The sequence below is a fragment of the Homalodisca vitripennis genome, chromosome 4 (genome assembly GCF_021130785.1).
Source record: "Homalodisca vitripennis isolate AUS2020 chromosome 4, UT_GWSS_2.1, whole genome shotgun sequence".
Lineage (NCBI taxonomy): Eukaryota > Metazoa > Arthropoda > Insecta > Hemiptera > Cicadellidae > Homalodisca > Homalodisca vitripennis.
The window spans coordinates 181588573-181600358 of record NC_060210.1 but is presented as its reverse complement, the minus strand read 5'-3'; the positions used below and the strand labels follow the sequence as shown (position 1 = coordinate 181600358).

The window sequence follows — 11786 nt, the reverse complement described above, 5'->3', positions numbered from 1 at the left end:
GACCCAGAAGAGGAGGACAATTTGAATGGGATTGAAGAACTCCAATGAAAAAACAATCATTGTAAGTGACATTTGTTATTAGAATATTATATTGTAGCATTTTAATTAACTAAATATTATTGAATTGATTGTAAATTAAATAAGAGAATACCAAATAATAGCAATAATAGGACTTATCCTTGTTTTTCAGTTGTTATATTGTTGTTTAACGTGTTTTTGAATATAACTTGTGTCAGTACTAATCGGCAAATCGAAATCATCAGTTTTAAGTCGTTAAAGAGGTTGTTGCGCCTTCATCTCAGCAGCTAGCACGTAAACGCAACCAGCCTTACAGATAGCGTTTGTTTGTTGAAAGGGTAGTATTAGGGCTGCACAAGCACAGCTAAATTCCTCCAACTGTAGATGAGGTAATCATGTATGGTGATAGTCAAGATTCACTATTTAACAGTAACATCCACAACTACCACATGCATGCAACACCTCAACATTGGCTCACTCTGTATAAAAAACCACTCATTACTGGCTGCAGGCTACACAGTCATCTTCCAGAAAAACTGAGAAGAATGATAGGACAGGAAAAAAAAGATCGAGCTCAACAACAAATGGTTGACAGAACAACTCTTCTACAGCCTAGCAGAATTCTTTAGTGACAATTGGTTTCCAGTAATCAAGTTTCTTATGTAATATACAATATGTAACTTTTTGACAGATGTTAATAATCTTGTAATTTTTACATATTATCAATAATTTTTTAACCCTTATCTCTATATCACAAACAAAGAAATTGAAAGATAGGTTGAATGCAGAGGTTCAATGTAATTTCCATACACATTCACTTAATTTTCATGTACCTGAAATTCTTCAGAATGAACTTTAGGAAGTGGTTTTTTCTTTAGAAGAAACAATTATCAACATTTTTACGTTATTTTTTACGCAAGGCCTTTTGACATCCAAGATGCCATCGTCGGTTGTTAATCAAACAATTTGAAACAGTATAAATAGTTTTAAAATTTAAAAACAATTATTAGCTGAATAAACATATTTAGATAGTGAAAAGTATTATTAATATATGTACAAAATTTTGGTCAAAAAGAATTTAGTCATATTTTAAAGGAAAGGTGAATTTTGAATCGGTCCAACAGCAGTGTTTATTTTATCCTCGTGTTTTTTTATGTATAATGTTTCATTAAATGTTAAATTAAAAATTATTGGAGGATTGTGTTTCTTTTAAAGAAAATAATGTTTACCGATAAGAAGAGCTTCTCCTTTAATAATTTAAGAAGTATGTTTAAATATGTCACCGATTCAATCTGATATGATACTTTCTTTCTAAAAGACCACTTTCTCTTTGTAGTTTAGCTGGGTATGGCAGGAATTAGCTTGTACAGGTATAAGCATCTCAATATACAAGTTACTTTGTTGTGCTATAATCATTATCAAGCAGATGTTGATAGCTTTTTCACGTAAATGCTTTGTTTTGAATAATTTTCATATCATGCGATGTCATTGAAAGTATTACTAAGCATTTAATTAAAGCAAAAGAACACTTGAATTTTGTACTGTTTTTTCTTGTGTTTATCATAAATTCCTTAAGCTTTTCGTTTTATATTACGTATAAATAGGCAGCCTCTCAGAGATCCAAATGCTAATTAAAATATTCCTTAATGGGTATTATGAGTTAAAAAATTGTTTAACTCCTACTTAAACCCCTCTTTGTCCTTCTCGATTCTATTTGAAGGAATAGTGATGATTTGTTTAACGTATATAATAGCCATTAATGTTGACACTATCATATAAAATTTACTTTTTAGTTTGATTATTCAATTCTGAAACTCAACTGGTAAATAACTAACTCATGTGGTTTACAACCGAGTTTCAAAATAAAATAGTATAAAATTAGGCATATACAAAACATATTGATAAAATATGATTTACGTTGTATTTCTGTTGAACATAAAAAATAATTATGTACTGATTTTCTATGTAGTCAGTAATGTTTTATATAAAATTAGTTGCTTATTTCTCATCTCATTTGATGAGATTTGCGTGTTTTCATAAAAACCCTCTGTTATAATGTTGTGTACCACTCCGTAGGTTGACATTGGGTTTATCTATCACTGAGATGCATAAAACAATAAACATAATTCAATGCTTTTCTACATGCTCAATTCTCCTTATATCCTGTACTACTTTAGTGTTATCCTAACTAAAATCAATTTAATTTAGTTAAAAACACTTATTAGTTTAAAAAATGTAAAAAGTAACTTTACACTTACATAGTATGATTATAAAATTGTGATCTTAAAGGTGTTCAAATTGTTCTCAATGTATATGTAAAAAATAAAGGAATTAGAATTCCTTTATTACCTCAGACACATGTCACAGAGTTAGTACCAGCACTAAAAATAACCTCCCTACTCCATTTACCACAACAAAAATAAGTTCTGTGGTTTTAACTGAATAAAGTAGATGGTACCCTAACATACGTCCTTAAGAATTCCATTTCACTTTCAAGCACACTGCAGAGTAGTTAATGCAGTTTGTGAAGTGTTTAAGTGGCATTTTGAAGAAGACAACCATTTCATGGGGGAATAAATTTATTTTTCATACCAACAATTAATTTAAAATTGCACCCTTTGTACTGTACAGACTAGATGAAGACCCCCGTCTCCACCAATTTTTCAATACTTTTAATGGCAATTCCAATAATTATAGAGTAAAAATTTGTTCTTGTCTGTCTTTATTATGCTAATTTAAGGCAAATGAAGATATTATATCCAAAGGTACCCGCCAAAATCCTATTTAAAATCAATTTAACATTACAGTTCATCAAAATTTTGCATAGTAGAAATATTTTGCTTATAGCAAAACGAACAAGAGAAATTACAATTCTAACACGTAATTAATTGCATAATTCTTTTATTTATCTATTATAATCAACATAAAGGACAACATATAGATTCTAACAACATAATTTAAATAAATTTCAGTGATTTGGTTTAAGCTACAAGACAAGTTAATATAGATTTTCCACAAGTGATGCATAAAAAACAGTTTATACAATATGCCAATTTAGAAAAATCTGTAACAATATCATCAACATAGTAAAAATAAATCATATATATAATATATAAAATATTTCAATCAATAAGAATAAAAATACATACAGTACAGAAACCTGTAAAGCTTAGTTCATGAAGAACTAAATAAGATTCAATAGTAAAGACAGATAATAGAACAATTTTTAACTTTACTATAAATAATAAAAAATATTTTTCTTAAAAATCACTACAACTAATAATATGCAATAATATACCATAACTATTTTATTTTATCCATTACGAACAACTTATCTCACACAACACAAAGATAATAAACTCAACTTATTTTGATGCACAACGGTACCAACACGGCTGTTTTGTTCATTTTAGTCCGTAAAGGTCATGCTCGGTTTAAAAATACAGAAAGAGTTAAAACACAGAATCAGTTCAGTTACTCTGTCAAGGGACACAATGAATACGGGATACACAAACACTTCACTCCCCTACAAAATGCAATTAAATCTAAACACTAGACAGAAGCATTTATCAGTGGAAATGAGTGCTTCACACTAAGTTCTTACAAAAAGAAATCTGTATACAATTATATACATAATTAATTTAAGGTGAAGTTCTGAATTTTTTTAAAGTTCCAACAAGTTAAGTAATACATTGATGTTAAACAGCTCTCATGCTATAAAGTATTCCAAGTATTATTACTAATTAAGATTATAACAAATTTAAATTTTATGTAAAGTAATACTACTTAGAATATAAGAAAGTTCTTGAAAATAGTATGAGAATTGTTTAGCGCTACAATATATTGATGTCAATAATTGAACTAATTAATGCTGAAGAAACCGTGTTAATGTGGTTGTGTCCATGAGAAGTTCTGGCAGTAGCAACCTACTTGCGACTCTGTGCTCGACGGTCTCTGCGGGATTTAGTCCCCACCACTGCCTCTGCACCTGTACACAGCAGACAAAACTTTACCTACGTCAATATCATTTCAAAATAATCTTTCTCTTATAACATATAGTTTAAATCTAAAATACAAATAATATACCACTAAAATATAGCTTGATTAACTTACTTTGAAATAGGAAAGAATTTAGAAAAATAAATATTGCACCAGCAAAAGAAAAAAATATTTATCTTAACAGTAATTATCTAACCCTAACAAAGTTCATTTCATGGATAGCATGAATTAGTACTGTACCATCAACTTGTTCAGTTAATTATGAATTCTAAATTAAATATATTACCCCCTCTAAGCTGCTGTGAAGATGTGAGATTACAAGAACCTTTCAAATGCTTGTTGAACAATTTTTGAAAAAGGTTGGCCTAGTAAAACACACTTATCAAGAGGAAGTTCATAAAAATCCTATATAATGAATATAGCTATCTGGTTATTTCACTAAAATAACCTTGTACAGTATAAAATATTATTGAAATTAGCGATGCCGGCACTTTATGCACTGCACTTTTCGTACCATCAAAAGTAGTGATGCCGCAGCACTCAAAGGGTATATTATGCATCCAAACATTAAAAAAAAATTTATTGGTTATTCTGAAAAAACCTCCTATTCTGCCCATCATTTTAATACTCAGAAAGCATACAAGTATGAACTTTATAAAAACTAAAAAGCAAACAAAAAGCATAATTCTATGCTCAAAAATAATATTTTGAAGTGTTTGAAGTTTAACAGTGTTCTTATGGAGTTAATCTAAAGGTCATTTTACTATTCCCGGCATGCATGTTTATGTATATTTATGCAAATATGAGGTTTGCCAGAGAAGTATTTAACCTCCTTTTCCTGAACGATTATTACACGACCAGTTATAGGGGAAGAAGTGGGATCCTTCCAAGAACACCACCAGGAATTCGCTGTGCTCCGCCCACTCAATTTGTCATAGTGTCCAGCTTCTTATCGCATTTCACTAATATATACATAACATCTACAATAATTAAACATCTTGAGTAATAATTTTATTCTGTTTCAGAGGAACTTACTTCTATGATATAAAAAGCTTTTTGTGATGAGTTTATAAGTGATATTGAGAGAAATCAGTGCTATAGGCAATTCAAAGGTGCTTTGTGAGTGGAGTGTGACCCATTACTGGTCAGGCCCTGTAATAGGATCTTGCAACATTGACCGTGTTTGGATGGTAATCAATAAAAGCTGCTAATTGACTGTAAATCAATTAACAAAGCAAGTTGTGATCGCTCCGTATAACAAAATGCCGTACATTAAATATTAAAAATACTTCACTGTTACTTGTGCAGAAATTCTCTGTAATGTATACAACCTTAAACCTCTGTGTTCAATTTCTTAGAAAAATATTTTAATAGATCAGGTGAATTGTGTCTTAATTCAGGGACAAGAGCTGTAGCTACAGCATTTTTATATAAATTTAGAGTTGAAAAAGTAGTAGCTTACAATATTAGTGTTATCATTTTGTTTGGGAGCAGGAATAAGTTCATAAAGACAAAATACAGAACTTAGGTAGCACAGAAAAAGGCTACTTGAATTATGTTAAAACTTAACCCTATGAATGCCAACGTCCGATTTAACCAGACGTAAAAAGTCGGCTGAAAAGTGCCAAAGTCTGATTTTACTGGACATCAAGTCGGCCGAAAAATGCCAACGTCTGATTTTACTGGACGTTCTGGAAAAAATCACTACAAATCGAAAACTTTACATTTTTAAAATAATATTATATTAAATTGTTTGTGAAGAACTGTTCTTTTCAACATAAATTGTTATAGTATACTTCCGATCAATTTTAACGAAAACCAATCTAGAATTAACATAGAAACATTTTTTGTTGATATGGCTACTGGAAACAATGTGTCATTAGTTTTTTAAATGTTGTATAACTCACTCATTATTGAAGATAATGATACACATTTTTCAAGAATTATAGACAATTGAATACCCTTTCCAGTGATATGGAAAAAGAAAAGGATATGATTTTTTTGGTAATGATAATTAGGTTGAAAAATGAAATTTAAATAAATTCTGGAATTTTTTGAAGTAAGTCCTCTTTTTTTATTCCGAAATTTAATATTAAGGTAACTTTGTTATTTTATGTTAAATATCCAGAGTTTTCAAAGAAAATGTACACAAACAGAATGTTGATAGCTTATTAATTAATCAAACTGTGAATTTTAAACTGAAACCTTGCAAAATGAATTCAAAAGGGCTGGCACTTTTAGGTGCTCCACTATAAAGAAACCTGGCATTTTTCAGTACACCCACTCAATAAATACTTGGCACTCAAAGGGTTAAATGGAATGAAACTGTAAAGGATCATTTTGCTGATCTCAGAATTGACAGTTTACAGTTTGTAATATTGTATTACATTTATAATTACAATTAAAATATCAATCATAGAAATCAGTACACCATTTCACCATAATACATGGAATAGTGCTCTCATTATAACAGATGTCCAGTACTTGAATGTCATAAAAAACTTATTACATCAGATAATATTTTTTAATTCAAGTTAAAAATGAAAGTAATTCAATAATAAAAAAATCAAATGATTATTTCATAAGCCACCCTTTTAATAGTACTCAAGACTTCAATTAATTATTTATGGGGCCAGTTATAACAGGGGGCCAGGGGGCCATTTATGGGCCAGCAACTAATCTAACATATAACAATCTAAATTGATATAAACTAATCATACCACAGTGTTGTGATATGCATTAGGAACTAGAAACATGGGTATAAATTCCATGCACACTATTTATAAAACATGCACTCAATAAAACCAATCAGTAATTATTCAAACCGAACTAAGGAATGCAGGTAAAAATAGGGCTGCATTGAACAATAAACCATTCATAGGCCAATAATACAAGGTGATCACAGCAGAAACAAGATTGAGGCAAATCAGAAAAGGGAGATAGGCTGCAACTGAAACTTATAATTTACTCAAAGAAGTGTATGGCAGTTAGTTTTTAACGCAGGCATGAGTTTTTGAATGGTATAAGCATTTTAACCCCTTGCGCTCGAAAGGCCAGCAGTACTGGCCACATCAACGCTGCAGATAGCTTGCGTTAGTTTTGCCATAGTTTGTCCTCAGAACTCGTATGGCCTGTACAGATGGCCGTGCTAATTTCATTGACAGCTCGGCAGTCATATTTGTTGTTTGCCTCCCCAGATTAGAATTATTCTTCAATTTCCTCCACGTTATTTGGATAGTAATTTAAAATGTTTAAAAAAGAAATTTTAAATGTATTTTTAATGAATCTTTCTAATAAAAAGATACACATACATTTAGGAGATTTAACTCTTATAAGTATATTGTTAACCCTTTAAGGAGTGCGTGTAAACTCAACATAGTGAGTAAGGACGTATACTCTTATAGTGGCCCAAAGGAGTACGGATGTCATATGACGTTTAGCTTCTGTATTTTTGTATTATCGTAAATGCATTACTATTACTGATTGCCTTTTAGTAGATTAGTCTGTAAAGTGGTTCCATCTATCGGCAACATACTTAACTTCCATTTTTTGTGCTTGGATTCACTTGTAATCTGATTTTACCATCAGGTTGCAGTAGCCACCTGGTAGAAGCTACTGACTCAAGGTCACGTTGAGCGTGCATCGCTTTGCTGTCAGAATATGCTGCCACATTATGCTAGCCATTCCTTGTATACTGCATACTGGGGTCATATTTATCTTGTGAGAGTGACATATTTGTTTAGCAACCATCTAGTTTGTTACTGTTGTCCAAACGGCATACAATATTGAAATCTGCGGTAGTGAGGAAATAAGACATTTGATTTTGAAAAGTAATGAAATATTGACTTGTAGAACACGTAGTACTTTTTTATTAAGCTCTCAAATGTAAATAAACATTTTTAAGACATTTTAAAGCCTTTAATTTTTTACTCCTTTTGGCAATTTATTGGATTTCATCCATTACTCATTTTAGCCTATCAAAAGAAGACGTCATATGATGTCCATACTCCTTAAGGGTTAACAGAGATATGTAGATTAAATGTTATAAAGTAGGCCTTTTCTGTTAAGTTGATATGAACTATTTTAAATTTTTCTCAGTCTTTATATTTTTATAGAATAATACTTTTTAAAATACATACCTATGTGTAGTCAAGAATAGTTAGCACACGTCTTATAGTAAAATTTTCTAGGTTTCTATCATATCAGTGTATAGCACCACTACACATAATTTGTCTTATTTGGGCAGTCAATGTTTAGAGAAGAATTATAGGCTAATTTAAAATTTACTGCTTTACTTAAAAATTATTTTACAATAAAACTGTTTGATAGGTTTCATCATGCCATTCAATATAAAACAATAACACAAAGAGAATATTAGAAAATAGCTGCTACGTTTAGTGGCCAGTGGTGCTGGCCTTATGAGCTTATTGACATATTATATCTTGGCCAGTACAGCTGGCCATCTGAGCTGAGATAACATTACGGCAAAAATTAATACATGCTTCCGACAAAATGGCAGCAACCAGTAGAGAGCTGGCCATACGAGCTTCAAGGATAAATTATAAATACTGCCTTGAGTGCTTAGGGTTAAAGATGGCAGAGAAGACATTGAAGATAAGCAGCCAGGTTGCCCTTTAATGTAAAAACCAATGAAAATGTTGAAAAAGTTGGTAATGTAACAAGAAGCTCGCAAAAAGTTTGTACTGACATTTTGTACGTGAATAGAAATATACTTAAAATTCAATTACAAACTAACATCTTTAACATGGATAATCACTGTATACTTACTTCTCGTTTTGTTTGTTCTTTCGGAAGATTGTGAGCTTGTATCAGATTTCCTCGCTCGTTTTTCTGCTGGTTGTAAATTTGATGAGACAGAAGATTTTCTTTTGCTATTTCCTCTTGCTTCAGTTTTCTTTTTAGAAGTTTGGACTGTACTTTTATTTCCACTGCTAGTAGTCTTGGCTGTGGCTTTTTTCTCAGGAGATGGTGGTTTCTTTTTGGCTGTTTTTTTCTTTCTTTTACTCGTTTTTGGAGCGGTTTCTTTCTTAGCTTTCTTTTCTTCTTCTTCATCTTCCGCTTCTTCTTCATCGTCCTCCTCCTCATCATCATCCTCATCATCGTCATCATCATCTGGAGCAGATTCTGCACCATCAGATTTGGCCGAATTTGATTTCTTTGATGAATTTCTAGAACGACTTTTTGATGATTTCTTCAGCTGGGATTCATCACGGAAAAGAGAAAGATCCACTGAAAATCAGTTACATTACATTTAGAAAATATCAAAAAAAACCTCGTTATTTTTAGAATACTGTACTTCTAACCTAACATTGGACATCTTACTCTCATCTTTATATACATTTATTTATTTATGTAATGTTCTGCCCAACACTATAAGTGGAACAATAACATTTTATCTGTATTCACTATTATTTAGATTAACAATTGAATTTATATTCATACTGTCTAAATATGTTAAGTTAAATAAGACCTAACAGTTATAATCAAATTGGAGTAAACTTGAGCAATGTTTTGTTTTTTATCAGTTCTGAGTATGTCTGGAATTAAATATACAGTTTTATCATTTATAGGATGACCACTTAGCCTTTATTTATATTCCAAGCTTTCCAGTACAAATTGTACTAGTTTTAAACTAAATATATTTAATTGAATAATATATATCTATTAGAAAGCCATGATTGCAAAATGATGTCGCCATCTGTATATGCAAGAGATGAACTGCTGACCCACCACCATCACCATCAATTTCTATCTTTTTCATTCATATCTCTGTGAATATTTCAATGATTTGACATAATAAATACAAGCAAAATATTATGCCTTTAACTTTCTGTTTGGAAACAATACAATACAATCAGCCATGATTAGATATTGTCATTTACAGATCTGCAGTTCACCATACATTATTTGGCACAGTATAATAAAGAGAATTGCATCTTCCCACATTAAATTCTTAAGACTTACCAAACATTGTAACTTTCTCTTTTACAAATAGCAATGTATACATGTGGAAGAATTTAATACAATGTATACATATGTATATGTTACAAAGATTTATATGCTTATAATGTATAAAAAAGAAAGTTCTACACTTACAACCATCAGGATGTTCCTCTGTAACAGGTGGTTTTTCAGAAACACCTTTCTCCACATCCAATGCTCGTTTAAGTATACTTTCGGTGCGTTGTTGTTCCACCTGTGGCAATCTAAATTTTTCTTTTTCTACTTTATCCAAATTCAAGTTCGTTAATATGCAGTCAAAGTCTGAAACAACAAAATGAATTGTCGAATAACATAAAAATCAGATCAAAATCATATCAAATGCTGAGGCACATAAAAATGCAGCTTTTTCAAGATTAACCCATTCGTTACTGAATAAATTACTATAATTTTTGGACTACAGAACTGGATATTTTCCATGCTTTCGTGTAAGAACAGGTGCACATTGCATAACACCTAATGTATAACATGCTATGAATATTATACATTTACTCTAGTTATTCCTTGTTATTGTATGAACACAAAATGTTAGTTTTTTTTATATAAATATATTTACACCATTTACAAATTTTTAATATACATCTTTGGAAGTTGGTTTGGGTGTGAAACACCTCAAAACATGTTCCCAGATGAAGTGGAACATGACACTTTTTACATTGGTACACTGTTTCACTTCTTTTCCCCTGTGAGGCACAAACTTTACATTTTCTTGAGGGCCTGGCTTTGGTGGTTGGAGGTATCTTTTCAATAAAATGCCCCCAAAACTTTCCTTGAAGACGCAGTGGTGATTCTCCACAAGCGGGAAGCCTACCAAAGGGTTACCTGAGCCCAACAGGTTTCGTCACAGAAGTGATTGAACACATCTGATTCAGTGCAGTTTTCTCTTAACTACCTCGAAATGATAGGATTTATTCCATCATTGCCGGTAAAACGCATTGTACTAACAGTATTTGGTCCAACACTTCACGTAAAATCACAAGGCCTAGCCGGTGGGTTATCGTCACTTTCATTATCACTGCTGTCAACGTTTGTACCATCAGACATTTAATTATTTTCACGTATCATGTCATCTTGTTCACTGTCACATTCCTCAATCATCACCACTTCATCTAAAACATTAATAACGTAAGCCGCAAAATCATCCGAATTTACGAACACATCATTCCGGTCATGAGACGCCATCTTGACTGTTTACAAACGAAAGAAAGCTGTTTTGCCAAGATGATTTGAGGCAATATCAGATGATTTTCAGCAACGAAGAAGAATAAAAACATAGACTAAAATATTGAGAAGAAAATATGCAGCAAATGTGAATGCCTCTGCGATCTATCGGCAATATATTCAACTACGTCGATGTCGTGTCTAGCGGACGGGCGCGTCTTTAGTCGTTGGGCCGCGCGAAGTGAAGGACGGAAACTGCCCGTCCAATGTCTTGAATGGGTTAATAACTACTTTAAAAGCGTATGTGCTTCTATGTTTATCCATATGTATGTAAGCGTGGAGTAGCCCAACAATAAACCCTTTGGTTTCAAAAGACCTTGTTTAATAAATAAACAATATTGGAAAATTGTATTTTAATAAGTACACGTTTTAGAACTTTCCAATTGCTCAAGTCTTCAATTATTGTCTGAATGTCACTCAATATCTAACAAGAAATAGATCTGCAGTACCTCTGCTATCTACAACCAGGAGTCATAGAATTATTTTTAAAATTAGTCATTTTGATGGTGTTTAACTATTACTACAAA

General features: G+C 31.5%; 1 protein-coding gene across 1 annotated transcript in view; it reads right to left on the bottom strand.

Moving 5' to 3' along the window:
* Positions 1-2579: 2579 nt before the first annotated feature.
* Positions 2580-11786, bottom strand: part of LOC124360728 (nucleolar and coiled-body phosphoprotein 1-like) — a 35192-nt gene continuing 25985 nt past the window's right edge. Inside the window, exons 6-8 of the mRNA XM_046814578.1 lie at positions 10135-10302; positions 8806-9267; positions 2580-4006 (exon numbers count right to left, since the gene is read on the bottom strand). Of these exons, the coding sequence (XP_046670534.1) occupies positions 3945-4006; positions 8806-9267; positions 10135-10302 (692 nt within the window). The 3' untranslated portion in view covers positions 2580-3944. The remainder of the gene's footprint in view (positions 4007-8805; positions 9268-10134; positions 10303-11786) is intronic.